This window comes from Schistocerca serialis, chromosome 1 (genome assembly GCF_023864345.2).
Source record: "Schistocerca serialis cubense isolate TAMUIC-IGC-003099 chromosome 1, iqSchSeri2.2, whole genome shotgun sequence".
Classification (NCBI taxonomy): Eukaryota; Metazoa; Arthropoda; class Insecta; order Orthoptera; family Acrididae; genus Schistocerca; species Schistocerca serialis.
This window is the reverse complement of record NC_064638.1, coordinates 1,124,003,801-1,124,019,198: the sequence shown is the minus strand read 5'-3', so window position 1 is coordinate 1,124,019,198 and position 15,398 is coordinate 1,124,003,801. Positions and strand designations below refer to the sequence as shown.

At 41.9% G+C, this 15,398-nt stretch overlaps 1 protein-coding gene across 2 annotated transcripts in view; it reads right to left on the bottom strand.

The window, feature by feature from the left end:
* The window catches only part of LOC126416872 (uncharacterized), a 137,886-nt gene that overhangs the window by 26,082 nt on the left and 96,406 nt on the right, over window positions 1-15,398 (bottom strand). For both annotated transcript variants that reach the window (XR_007575533.1, XM_050084762.1), the window contains exon 2: window positions 4,217-4,581. Coding sequence is in view for 1 of the 2 variants with exons in the window: in XM_050084762.1 (XP_049940719.1) it covers window positions 4,217-4,581 (365 nt within the window). In the remaining variant the exon portion in view is untranslated. The remainder of the gene's footprint in view (window positions 1-4,216; window positions 4,582-15,398) is intronic.

Here is a 15,398-nt window from a genome sequence, read left to right as displayed (position 1 = left end):
ATTCTGTCACTTAACACGCTAAAAGTGTATTTTTAACCGGAAAATCCGGAAATTTTTCTTTCCTTGTCCATATACACCTTGAATGAGATCAAACAAGATTCCTGCTGAAGTACTACTCATAGAATAAAACCTGATAAAATACTCATTTGCTGTCAAATTTTCAGAAACGACTCTGAAACAAACATAGACTTGCTCCATTTGGTACATGTCACAAATTTCATCCAATAAAATTGAAAAATATTCTGTAGTTTTCTTGCCCATAATTCCTTATGAAACTGCAGTCGCCATCCAATCAAGAATTTCATTTTGATTATTGTGGTGAGGCTATTTGTAATGATCTCTTTGTAACTAAGGTTTTGATTCTGCCCCATCTTCTGCTCAAGGTTTTACAAATGTCATGAAGTTGGGATTTTGAACATTTTTGCATCATTTTATGAGGAGACACTATGTCGACAGTCCTTCAATGTGCTGTTTATTTCAATAATGCAGGTCGATTAGCCATCATCTGTTTCAGCTGATGATATTGAGGGAACTAAGCTAGTATTTTCAACATTTTTAATGCAATTAGTATGAAAAGAATTTATTGCATGGGTCCTTATCCACACTGCTCCATGTTTCCAGTTTGAAAATCCACCATCTACCCCAACCTTTTTCGATTTTATGGGCTGCTTGTCAAAAGTGACAACTTTCACTTACACAGATTTGACAAATTCCTGTTATTGTTGGTTGATTGAAGTCTTGGATTAAGTTTTGTCTAATTTTTGAAAACTGAAGGCACTGAAAAGTTCCTTTCTCCTGATCCTAAAGACTGAAATATACTTTTATATGATACAATAATGTAAAAAAATTAACAAAAATATAAAAACAATATGAATTACACAGATGTTCTGCATACTATACATTTTTCATTTATATTTCAGGTATGTAATATATTTTGGAAGTTAAGAGTCAAGTTTGTGATAGATAAATTACTTATTAATATCACTTAAATGCTTTCTGTATACCACAGAAATTTAAACTACATACTTTGGAGTGTAAAATACCGGGCACATGGATTTATAGTGTTCTTCTCAATTTTGTGTAAATACAAATAATATACAGTATTCATAATTATTAGAAATTAAAAAACTGTAATTTTTATATTATACTTATGACTTTCACCGTCTGCTGCCTCAACAGATTCACCATTAAAGGTGCCAAGGCACACTGGTTTCAAAGATGTTGCAGAAGTCTCTTCTGTATTCTGTGCCTAACTGCCTCTCAGTACCAATCTATCCAGGACCATTTTGAGTGTTTCTACAGTGATACATTTCACAATGAAAAGGAAAGTTGAGATACAGCACTGTTCTCCTATTATAGACAGACACTTACTTTCTTATGATTCTTGACTCACTGGGACAATTTGGTAATAGCACAATACAAGTATTGAAGAAAAGACATATGTTCACTGATATTATTATGCTATAAGTGCACTGGACTACTGACTAGCTGTGGCTAAAGACAAACACTGTCCGACAGAGAATAATTTCACTAAGTCTATGTGTCATCCAATAAGTGCTTATTAGTCTGAAAAATGGCTTACTGCTTGTTTATGGAACATGCTCAGAATAAGCATCCGATTTCTGCAAAACAAATAAACTGATAAAAAACAAAATATAGCACACCTCTGTGCCCCTTCTCCTCCTTCCTTTTTTAAGTGTAAGTATGTCATTGTGATTGAAGTTAGCACAGATGTTCTCTCGGTGTACATCTAAGGGGCAATCAAAAAGTTTCCATTTGAGGGCACTGCTGCAGGTTATATGCAACATAGCACAACTCTGATTGGATATATAAGCACCGATGTGTGGGCAAGGTATTAGGTGGCATTCATGTCTTTGCAACGTGTGTGAGGTAAATGCAGAAATGAGAACAATGGTGACATTATTGCCAAATGTGTCTGAACAGGACCAATGTTCTGTTATTCTTTTCTCGGTTGCTGACGAACAAACACTGGTAGATGTCCATCAGAAAATCAAGAATGTGTCTAGGGCAACATGAAACGTCTGGGAAAACTGCAACAAAGGGTGCTGCTGTTTCATGACAACACATATTCTCATACTGAAAATGTCAGAACACAGAAGTTATTACAGTCAAGTGGGTAACTGTCAAGCACCTGACTTATAGTTCCAATCTCTCCCTATGCGATTATCATGCTTTCGGTCCCTTATAAAAGGGCTTAAAGGGTTAAAACAATTCCTGTCAGACTAAGATGTGTAGCAGCCAGTTACAGATTGCTTCATGCAGCACGACATGGTGTTTTACTATATGAGTATCTTCAACTTGGTGCATCGTTGGGATGATTGCCACAATGCTCATGGCGATTTTACATGACTGGCATAATGATTCAGGATGGTACAGCCTTCGAACAGAAATTTTTTTATCACCTCTTTGTATATTCCCTCAAATCCAGTGTGGGTATTTAATTCATTCTGAATTTTTTGAGTGAGTACAGCCACCTACTATACTCCACCAACCTTCCCAAGCATCTCTATTACACTTTTACAAGGGCTATATACAGACCTTTTAAAATCATAGCAGCAAGTTGCTGAATTTATTAGATGTCTCTTCTCATGACTACTAGGATATTAAACTCTGGAATAATACTTTTAGAACTGGTTGCCCCCTTTTAAAAAATCTAAGGCTTCTATTTGCCTTCACTTACATTCGTTTCACATGATCGTCCCATTTGATATTGTTTTTTAATATTACCCCAGCATAGGTACACAATGTCACATGTTCAAGATCTTTAACTGCATCTATTGGGCCATTCCTCTTTGCTGTAGGCAGTATCTTAAATTTATCCACATTTAAAGAGAGCCGCCATTTATTGCACCAAGTGGAAGTTTTGTACAAATATTTCTGCATTTCCTCATGACCATCCATCAATGTTAATTTCCTGTATACAACAGCACTGTCAGTGAACGGTCTTATATTGTTGCTAACCCTCTCCGATAAATTATGTATTCAGAGAACATTAGAGGTCCTATTATGCTACCTTGGGACACATCTTCTGTTACTTTAGTTTCTGTAGAACACTCGCCATCTTTTATAAAGTACTAGGTTCTGTTATTCAAATATTCACTGACTCAGTCACATGTCCAAAGACACTATGCCTGACCGTATTTTGGTTAGTAGTTGGCTGTGTGGTGTAGTGTCATACACTTTTAGGAAATCTAAGAAGATGGAATCTACCTGTTTACCTGCACCTGATGTCTACAAGAAATCGTTTAAGAATATAGCAAGCTGCACAGAATAAATCCTTCACTCATTGCAGAGTTTGTGCTGTTTTGAAACTTCCTGGTAGATTAGAACTGTGTGCCATATGGTGTCTCGAGCCCAATACCTTGCCTTTATTGGGCAATGCTCTTGCTGACTGGGTTAGACAGGTACGTTTCACAACCTGCCCTCACAGCTTCATTTCTGCTGGTACCTCTCTGATACTTTTCAAGCTTCACATGTGTGTTAGTCCAGCAACAAATGGCAGTGGAGCTTCTGTGAAGTTTGGGAAGCAGAAGACAGCTACTGACAGAAGTAAAGCCGTGACTGTCCCCTCAAGTCATACTCGGATAGGTACATCAATAAGACCACTACTGGCGAAGAGCAATGCAGTTTGACACACAGTTTTAATCTGCCAGAAGTTTCAAATGAAGCTGTATTTCACATAAAAGGTTTTTCTTGAATTGGTGCTGATTCCTTGAGAGATGCTCAGTTTCATCCATTAACATCATAATATTTGAGACACTTTAAGAGAAAATCTCTAGAGAATATTAAAAAGACAGGTCAATTGGACCTACCAATACTGGATGTTGGTCTCTCAATATGTTGTAATGATACTATGGTGTGTGACAACATACATGCACAAACAAAGGGATAACAGAACACTGACTATATTTTGGTGCCTATATTTTTTTTTTTTTTATTGTTAAATTGTGACTGACTGATGATCTGTAGCATAGCACGAGGTGCACTGTAGTTGAAATGTGGAAATTTAATTGTGAGTTGGATAATTCCAAATGTTTAACACAAAACTTGTGCTGACAAACTGATCTATAGTGTAACTCAAGGTCTAGCTTACGTTGAAAGCTGAACATTCGGTCGCTAGTTGCTAAGCAATATCGAAGGCTCCACAAAGACACCGTTAGTCCAGCTATTCGAATAAAAGGGGCAATGCGAGTACCTTGCCAGCCTCGTCGATCTTTGAGTCGATGGTAGTGGAGGCGGTTTTGATGGTGCTGTCGACCGCCTTTTCGGCGTCAGCCATGGTGGCATCAAAAGCGTCGACGGCCTGCTGCTTGGCAGTCTTGGTGGCGGTGGCGGCAGAGGTTGCGGCGGCTGTGGCAGCGGAGGTGGCGGTGCCGATGACTGCGCTCTCCAGCTCACTCTTGGTCTGCCAAAGCAGGTCACCCGTCTTCTTGCTCTGCTCCTCAAGAAGTGCCGCTGCTGCCTGCTTCTTTTCCACACCGATGCGCTCCAACTCTGACTTCTTCGATTCCACAGTCTGCTCTACTGTGGAGGTCAGCTTTGAGCCGATGTCCTTCAGTCCTGCAACGCATAATGATACATCTCAATTCACCAACCGACACTTTTTCATGTATGCCATGCACAGTCTCTTTGTGAATGGATGGTAGAGCAGGTCAATGGATCAGCTTAACTGGCAAGTTAGTCTCAGTTCCAAATAATGCTCTCCCTCCAGTTATCTGCAGGAAACGTACGGGGTGGTTGTTTGGCGAGAGACAATGAACACACATTGACATTTCATGTTCTGATATACGAGAGGTGTTCCATATTGATTTATGCTTTATTTTTTTCCGTCATTCATTGTGCGCCATTTGACTGGTCATCACAGTTGCAAATATGTAGTACAGAGTGATCCAAAAGTCAGTTAACACTTGAAAATGCACTAATTCACAGAATAATGTAGGCAGAGAGGTAAAACTTTACACACATGCCTGAATTGACAAGGGGTTTTACTGGAATGAAAAATGAATGCATAAACTGGCAAACAGATGGCGCTGGACAGCAACATGTCAGTGACGCAGCATGAGACTCAAGTATAAAATGAGCTATAGTGAGAGAGGGAGTCATAAGCGCCAGCACTTTTAGTGAAGCTTTACTATCAGAATGGAGAATCAGCTACTATAGCTTTATGATCCTGTCACCATAAGGAGGGTAACTGAATGGGTAAAGGTCCTGTGAAGCCACGGGATGTCTAGACCATCAACCCCATAGTGGGCAACCAAGCACACGTACTACTGCTGCCCAGACAGTTCAGGACAAAATGAAGACTTCGTTTCTGCATGGTGAAGTCAGCTCTCGGGAAGTCGCGCATCTTACTGCCATTCCATGTACCACTGTTTGGAGAGCACTAAGGCATACCCTCCAAAGAGATCTGCACAAAATTCACCATCATCATGAACTGTTGGCCATCGATTTTGTGACACATGGAGCATTTGTGGTGTGGGCACTTAAAAAGAAACATGGGGAAAGATGACGATTGGTCGTTGAACATGTTGTGGACCAATGAAGTCCATTTCACACTCTGAGGGTCTGCCACCACCCACAAATGCAGAATTGGGCTACCACATGTCCTACAACTGTTGTGGAAACCCTACTGCTTGAGGAGGCAGTCTAGGTGTGGTGTGGATTTATCACATCAGTTGTGATAGAATCTCTTCGTGGAAAAGCAGGGTGCTGCTTTTCACACTGCCTGCGTGACAGGTGCGAGGTCTGCTGATACATTACAGGAATCGCATCATCCCTAGCCTGCCTGAAAAACACCTGTTGGAAGGTACGACTTTTATGCAGGATGAGGTTCCACCCCATATTGCTACACATGTGAAAAATCTCTTGCGCACATCATTTGGCTAGGATCGTGTGCTGATCTGCCACTTCTGTCATTCTTGGCCTCCCAGGTCTCCAGACGTCAAACTGTATGACTACTGGTTGTGGGGTTACCTGAAGTCTCAAGTCTACTGCAATAATCTGTCCTCATTATGGATGGCGAAAGACAACATCCGACAGCAACTTCTCACCATACCTACTGATATATTACAGGTACTGATGATGAATGACAGCCGACATGTTGGACACTCGTTATAAAGAGCCTTGTCTTTGCTCAAAATCAGTTGTTATGCTAATTATTGCTTTTATGTCATATGAAACGTCATCTTTTGGTCATTTTGTGCATTTTTTTGGTTTCAACAAGACCTGCATGTCATTTCAAGGGCGTGTGGCAATTTTTACCTCCTACCTAGATTATTTCGTGAGGTATTGAATTTTCAAATGTTAACAGATTTTCAGGCCACCCTGAACCTTGGTCTAACCGTAGGTGGCACGACAATCACTAGAAGTGTAATCCCTGCAGAGTACAGCCTATTTTCGCAACTATTGTCACAATGTGAGTGCGCAGCATGGAGTATGAGTGTCAAGAACAGGACTGGACGACGAAATTTCTATGGAAGGAGGGTGTCATACAAAGAAACAGGTACGTTGGAGCTTAAATGGTTTCATGAATTTTTCTTTCAAAAATGGTGGATCTGGTAACATTATTACATTTGCAATTGGAAAAAATGTATATTTATTAGGTATGTCGCAACTGAAACTGGGCGTGTGGGAGGTTTTTTGAAAGATTGGAATAGTAAAGCCAAATCATAGGTAGGAGGAGAGTGCGCCGATTTGAAACTTTGGTGGGAGCTGAAAACTCTGTCCCATCTGTTACAAGGTTTCAATCTCCCAGGAAGTTTCAAGCCATAGGTTGGTGGTGTGGGCGGTCTTGTGCCACGGATGGAGGGACGTCTGATCTCCAGAATCATTTAGTGATGCCACAGGGGCAGCCCCGGATCTACGATAATTCCGAGCCAGCGCCCAGGCTTGATGGTGCTCTCCCTCCCCCCCCCCCCCCCCCCCCCCCCTCACTCGAGCGTTTGGGATGGGGCGAGCCAGGCCTAAAATTAAAGTGTCCTGTGGTGCCTCTCCTGCTTCCAGTCGGCCGGTCTCACATCCCACCCCCGTTACAGAAAACTCAAATTAATACTGGGTGGGATTATTTGTGATCGAGAGAATAAGAACTCCTCAGAAAATCTGCATTCTTCGTTGCCTATTACTTAACAACGTTCTCTTTTGCGTGACATAAATTTAAATATAGGTAACATAAAACCAGTAAAGACAAGAGACAATCAAGACAGTACACATTTGTTCAATCTTTAGGTTCCAGCATTTTTCTCTCTAATCTTGCCACGGCTAGACACTGCGTGCCTTCCTTTCGGCGAAAGAATCTATCATCAAGGTTCGTCAAACGCTTTCTTAAATGAAAAATCAAAATGGTGTAGGCTAATACTGAAAAAGTTATTAATACGAATAGTAACCAAGAGTGATGTGGTTTCACGATTTGATTACACGTCTGTTTTGTCACAGTTTGTTTGTTTTGTTTTGCTTTAGGGCGCAAAAAACAGCTGGGGTCATACGCGCCCAAGTCAAAGCTAGAGAACACGAACAAAGAGTGGAGTGAAACGACTATGCGTCAGTCCCAATCGACAGAATAGGAGACAGTTAAAATCAGGTACGTGGAAAAAGGGCAAAAAAAAAAATACCATACATTAATGAAATAGGCCTTTCTAATTTTGGAGCAATTGCAACACATGCCAAATAAGCGAGACTGTTTTGACACAAATGGTCATTTTTATCTACCTCATTTACATGAATAACATGACAGAAAATAATTCACGAAGTACCAATATCAAATGCCCATTAGGCCGGTTACAAGTAAAAAGTTTTATGTTTGGAAATAGTTTCTCATTTCATTCATATGCTCCAGTTCATCAAGCATGAGATCGAAAAGTAGTAGTAATACTACGAAATTTTTATATAAATTTGGAATCGTCATATTCTTCCACATAACTTGTGTGACGTCCCAGTTTTTTCTCCTTCCTCGTTCTAACAACCAGTCTTGTCACCACTAATTCATCGGTTAACTTCACTAACCCTGCTAGAATCACCGGTTTAACCTGAGTTTATTCTCTGGTTAGACGTTATTACGCTTTCGTGCAACGCATTGTCCACGCTATTCCGAGAATAGAACGTAAGCGGCTGCTAATCGGGGATTGTAGAACTGGCCTTAGTAATGTAGTGATTTGATAAAAATTTTCTGTCCAAATTTTATTTTCTTGGATACATTGAGAAGACAATATGTAACCTTTCTTACCTGTTATTCGTCTTAATCGTTTATTTCCACTCTGTTGGTCTGAATCTGTGAATTTCGCTAGTAATTATAACAACGCTTGTCATTCGCACACCCAATCAACCACATAAAAAGCAGTTATTGGTATGCACCCGTAGGTTATTTCGGCTCAGCTCGTACAGCCCTGTACCCTTTTCTCGGCGGGTTAAATTCTTTATTCTGGAGGAAGTTCCATGCGGCTTTTCGCGGATGATGCTGTAGTATACAGAGAAGTTGCAGCATTAGAAAATTGCAGCGAAATGCAGGAAGATCTGCAGCGGATAGGCACTTGGTGCAGGGAGTGGCAACTGACCCTTAACATAGACAAATGTAATGTATTGCGAATACATAGAAAGAAGGATCCTTTATTGTATGATTATATGATAGCGGAGCAAACACTGGTAGCAGTTACTTCTGTAAAATATCTGGGAGTATGCGTGCGGTGCGATTTGAAGTGGAATGACCATATAAAATTAATTATTGGTAAGGCGGGTACCAGATTGAGATTCATTGGGAGAGTCCTTAGAAAATGTAGTCCATCAACAAATGAGGGGGCTTACAAAACACTCGTTCGACCTGTACTTGTGTATTGCTCATCAGCGTGGGATCCGTACCAGGTGTGGTTGACAGAGGAGATAGAGAAGATCCAAAGAAAAGCGGCGCGTTTCGTCACAGGGTTATTTGGTAGGCGTGATAGCGTTACGGAGATGTTTAGCAGACTCAAGTGGCAGACTCTGCAAGATAGGCGCTCTGCATCAAATGGTTCAAATGGCTCTGAGCACTATGGGACTCAACTGCTGTGGTCATAAGTCCCCTAGAACTTAGAACTACTTAAACCTAACTAACCTAAGGACAGCACACAACACCCAGCCATCACGAGGCAGAGAAAATCCCTGACCCCGCCGGGAATCGAACCCGGGCGTGGGAAGCGAGAACGCTACCGCACGACCACGAGATGCGGGCGCGCTCTGCATCGCGGTGTAGCTTGCTGTCCAGGTTTCGAGAGGGTGCGTTTCTGGATGACGTATCGAATATATTTCTTCCCCCTACTTATACCTCCCGAGGAGATCACGAATGTAAAATTAGAGAGATTCGGGCGCGCACGGAGACTTTCCGGCAGTCGTTCTTCCCGCGAACCATACGCGACTGGAACAGGAAAGGGAGGTAATGACAGTGGCACGTAAAGTGCCCTCCGCCACACACCGTTGGGTAGCTTGCGGAGTATAAATGTAGATGTAGATGTAGAGACATCACGTACACTATGCACGCATTCAAAAACCAACTTATGATTCGTTCAGGAATCAACTTAGAATGTGTTCAAAAATCAGCAGGGATGCGTTTCAAAATCACATGAATAATCGATAAACTGGATGGTAGGGGCTTTGTGAAACAAGGGTTTTTTCTTCAAGAATTTGAATTTGGCGCTTCCTGAAATTGCCGCCGGGGGCAGATACTCCGGTTTGTCCCTCCACCCCCACCCCGCCCTGCACAAAAAATATTACAACGGTTGAGTACCTGTCCGTAAATCGTTTTCGACGGCAGCGGAAATGTTGCAGCTGTGTCAGACCAATCCATTCAGTTAAAGAAGTCATCAGTTTTGGTCGTATGCCCTGCAACTGTTTCCGCCGCCATTTTTCCGAATCCAGAAAACGGCATATACATATACAAAAAGAAAACTAATTTGATACTTGTGTATAAAATTAGGATACGTGCTGTTCGCAATTTTATATGCCCACGGCGGCTTTTTCTCAAAGTGGAAATAAATTATCAGTGTCTTTACTGTATCAACAAATACCTACAGCGAAACAGATATTCTGTTCACGTGGTCTGTAATTTCTACGGAATGGGCGGCAGAGTTATCAAAAAATGACTCTGAGCACTATGGGACTTAACATCTGAGGTCATCAGTCCCCTAGAACTTAGAACTACTTAAACCTAACTAACCTAAGGACATCACACACATCCATGCCCGAGACAGGATTCGAACCTGCGACCGTAGCGGTCGCGCAGTTCCAGACTGAAGTGCCTAAAACCGCTCGACCACACCGGCCGGCCACAGCTATCATGTTGGCACCAAACAGGTTTCCTTGTGTTCACTGGGATGTGTTCCAGTATCTGCAGCAACAAATGTGTAAGGAATCCTAGATAGCGTCTGCTTAAAGACTTCCATTGTTGTTTTATCCACTTTCTACAGACAGCGTGGAATTTTCACTAACCAGCAGTGCGTTTTGCGAAAACTGATATGCTCGTGGTTTGCAAACGATGGTTCATCTGCAGATAAAATTAATGCTAGAAACACCCCATCATTGTGGAGTTTTCGTAAACCCAGTCAGAGAAATATAAACTATTTTTTAAAACCATTTCCATGAAACTGTCGGCGGAGCGAAATTTAGTAAGGACGAAATGCGTTGGAATGTAGTATTCGCAGTACACTGTGTCTAATCCCAGTCGAAAATTCAAGCTGCCTCGTAGTCACATGAAGATTGTGTGGTACCGCTGCGAAAATGTTAGTTGCATTTTCTCGTCAGTCGCTGTTCTTTTTTTGTTGGCGTATTTTATTTTTCATACTTCTAGTATTTGTATTTTTTTTAATAATATTGGCAAAGACAAATGGAGAGGCACGATCAGGACACCTCTCAGCATACAGCCGTACCGCTGCTCCAACAGTTTGCCACCCACCATCGTAATAGAGTACTGTACCGACGTTTCCGTCGCTACGACAGCAGAGCACAGATAGATGGGTTTCAAGCGCGCTGATAAACAGAGGGACGGCACCTGAGTCACGTTCTTGCTTACATATGGCAAAATACAGCAGACGTTAGTGTGACGTCTTCTCCTGACCTGGGACCATTGGTTTGTGGCAGTAAAGTGAGTTTCGTAATTCGGTAACTATAAAATGTAAAATTTTTTGCGTACGTCAGAAAATTCGCCACATTCTCCATAAAAAACAAATAAATCACCGCAACGGACAGTCCATATCCATTTAACTGCCGTCCGGCTCTAGATTTATGTGCCCGGTCACTCGCTCAAGAAATGCATGCTATCCTGACGTTCCCATCTTCTTCCTTCCAGATATGTGCCCGGCCGAGTATTACGCTGCATACATGCTCTGAAATGAAATGATCGTATGGCATTGTTGGCCGGGATGCCCCTTGCGGGGAAGTCCGGCCGCCGTATTGCAAGTACTTTTTAGCTGACGCCACTTCGGCGACTTGCAAGTCAATGATGATGAAAGACACATATCACCCAGCCATCACGAGGCAGAGAAAAATCCCAGACCTTGCGGGGAATCGAACCCGGGACACCGTGCGCGAGACGCGAGAACGCTACCGCAAGACCACGAGCTGCGGACCATGTTGTTGTTGTGGTCTTCAGTCCTGAGACTGGTTTGATGCAGCTCTCCATGCTACTCTATCCTGTGCAAGCTTCTTCATCTCCCAGTACTTACTGCAACCTACATCCTTCTGAATGCGCTTAGTGTATTCATCTCTTGGTCTCCCTCTACGAATTTTACCCTCCGCGCTGCCCTCCAATGCTAAATTTGTGATTCCTTGATGCCTCAAAACATGTCCTACCAACCAATCCCTTCTTCTAGTCAAGTTGTGCCACAAACTTCTCTTCTCCCCAATCCTATTCAATACCTCCTCATTAGTTACATGATCTACCCACCTTATCTTCAGCATTCTTCTGTAGCACCACATTTCGAAAGCTTCTATTCTCTTCTTGTCCAAACTAGTTATCGTCCATGTTTCCCTTTTTAAATTTTCTAACCTACCTGCCCGATTAAGGGATCTGACATTCCACGCTCCGATCCGTAGAACACCAGTTTTCTTTCTCCTGATAACGACGTCCTCCTGAGTAGTCCCCGCCCGGAGATCCGAATGGGGGACTATTTTACCTTCGGAATATTTTACCCAAGAGGACGCCATCATCATTTAATCATACAGTAAAGCTGGATATCCTCGGGAAAAAATACGGCTGTAGTTTCCCCTTGCTTTCAGCCGTTCGCAGTACCAGCACAGCAAGGCCGTTTTGGTTAATGTTACAAGGCCAGATCAGTCAATCATCCAGACTGTTGCCCCTGCAACTACTGAAAAGGCTGCTGCCCCTCTTCAGGAACCACATGTTTGTCTGGCCTCTCAACAGATACCCCTCCGTCGTGGTTGCACCTACGGTACGGCCGTCTGTATCGCTGAGGCACGCAAGCCTCCCCACCAACGGCAAGGTCCATGGTTCATGCTCTGACGATAAAAGACGAGTACATGCCTACCGAGACGTCGCGGGATTAACGAGAACTGATGCTGCATTACACCCGATAAGACTTTATTGCATCACATTATTGTTCTTGTTGTGGTCTTCAATCCTGAGACTGGTTTGAAGCAGCTCTCCATGCTACTCTATCCTCTGCAAGCTTCTTCATCTCCCAGTAACTACTGCAACCTAAATCCTTCTTAATCTGCTTAGTGTATTATCTTTTGGTCTCCCTCTACGACTTTTACCCTCCACGCTGCCCTCCAATGCTAAATTTGTGATCCCCTGATGCCTCAGAACATGTCCTACCAACAGATCCCTTCTTCTGGTCAAGTTGTGCCACAAACTCCTCTTCTCCCCTATTCTGCTCAGTACTTCCTCATTAGTTATGTGATCTACCCATCTAATCTTCAGCATTCTTCTGTAGCACCACATTTCGAAAGCTTCTATTCTCTTCTTTATCGTCCATACAAAGACTTTCAGATACGACTTCCTGACACTTAAATCTATACTCGATGTTAACAAATTTCTCTTCTTCAGAAACGCTTTCCTTGCCATTGCCAGTCTACATTTTATATCCTCTCTACTTCGACCATCATTACTTATTTTGCTCCCCAAATAGCAAAACTCCTTTACTACTTTAAGTAGTAATTCCCTCAGCATCATCCGATTTAATTCGACTACATTCCATTATCCTCGTTTTGCTTTTGTTGATGTTCATCTTATATCCTCCTTTCAAGACACTGTCCATTCCATTCAACTGCTCTTCCAAGTCTTTTGCTGTCTCTGACAGAAATAACAATGTCATCGGCGAACCTCAAAGTTTTTATTTCTTCTCCATGGATTTTAATACCTACTCCGAATTTTTCTTTTGTTTTCTTTACTGCTTGCTCAATATACAGATTGAATAACATCGGGGAGAGGCTACAACCCTGTCTCACTCCCTTCCCAACCACTGCTTCTCTTTCACGCCCCTTGACCCTTATAACTGTCACCTGGTTTCTGTATAAATTGTAAATAGCCCTTCGCTCCCTTACATTACCCCTGCCACCTTCAGAATTTGAAAAAATAGTATTCCCGTCAACATTTTCAAAAGCTTTCTCTAAGTCTACAAATGATATAAACGTAGGTTTGCCTTTCCTTAATCCCTGCATTATGTAATGTAAATTTTTAGAAGGCAAGGCTAAGTGAAAATACCAATTTTTAGAAGGTAAGGGTAAGTGATACCATGACGATAGGAGTGGAAAGAGGATGCGCGCATTTTCTTAATCGTTTATAGGCTGCCATAATATCCCTTTCGGCCCTCGATAACTACCACAAGCGATTTGAAAGTATCCGCGATCAAATAACTCCTAGGACGGAGAGTTCAAACGGTGCAGCCGTTCTGTGGCGTCATGGCCGCGGGACGTTATTAACCGTGGCTCCGGAAGCGATCTGGCGCCAGCTGAAATCCTTTGGGATAGCGTCACTGATGGAAATAAACTGACCGACACATCACGCGAGGTATTCGCAGAAAGCAGGCTCGCGCGTTAATGATACGTCTGCCCGTCGCCCCTCTGACCTCTGACCTATCATACCACACTCGTACACGCCACTCGGCCACATTTACTTTATCTTTATCCTCATTCTCTCCTTTCGAAGTCGGCAAGTGGTCCTAACAAAAGCCCTGGGTGCAACTGTTCTGGTAAAATGAATATACTCGTGTATTCTTTATCGTTAGTCGTATACTACAGCACCGCCAGGGATTTCCCGAGACCAGATACGACATAATATTTTGTATGAACATCAATATAACATCGGAACAATGGTATCGCGAGGTATAATATGCTACACTATTACCTAAGATAAATGCGTTCACTTCAAATATAAAGCAAAATAAGGAAATTTCTTGATTGCATGAACCAACTTAAGATCACGAAGAAACATAAGTAAAAAAAGGGCAAATATCTCAAATACAAATAAAAAAACCTGCCTTAACAAATGCCACACATACAGGGAGTGGGCAAAAATATGAAAACACCAAAAACGCAACACATTACTATGCCTAATACTCTATAGAAAGAAAATTGGCGTTCTACGGATCGGAGCATGGAATGACAGATCCCTTAATCGGGCAGGTAGGTTAGAAAATTTAAAAAGGGAAATGGATAGGTTATAGTTAGATATAATGGGAATTAGTGAAATTCGGTGGCAGGATGAACAAGACTTCTGGTCAGGTGACTGCAGGGTTATAAACACAAAATCAAATAGGGGGAATGCAGGAGTAGGTTTAATAATGAATAGGAAAATAGGAATGCGGGTAAGCTACTACAAACAGCATAATGAACGCATTATTGTGGCCAAGATAGATACGAAGCCCACGCCTACTACAGTAGTACAAATTTATATGCCAACTAGCTCTGCAGACGATGATGAAATGTATGAAATGTATGATGAGACAAAAGAAATTATTCAGGTAGTGAAGGGAGACGAAAATTTAATAATCATGGGTGTTTGGAATTCGACAGTATGAAAAGGAAGAGATGGAAACATAGTAGGTGAATATGGATTGGGGCTAAGAAATGAAAGACGAAGCCGCCAGGTAGAATTTTGCACAGAGCATAACTTAATCATAGCTAACACTTGGTTCAAGAATCATGAAAGAAGGTTGTATACATGGAAGAACCATGGAGATATTAGAAGGTTTCAGATAGATTATATAATGGTAAGACAGAGATTTAGGAACCAGGTTTTAAATTGTAAGACATTTCCAGAGGCAGATGTGGACTCTGACTACAATCTATTGGTTATGAACTGCAGATTAAAACTGAAGAAACTGCAAAACGGTGGGAATTTAAGGAGTTGGGACCTGGATAAAATGAAAGAACCAGAGGTTGTACAGAGTTTCAGGGAG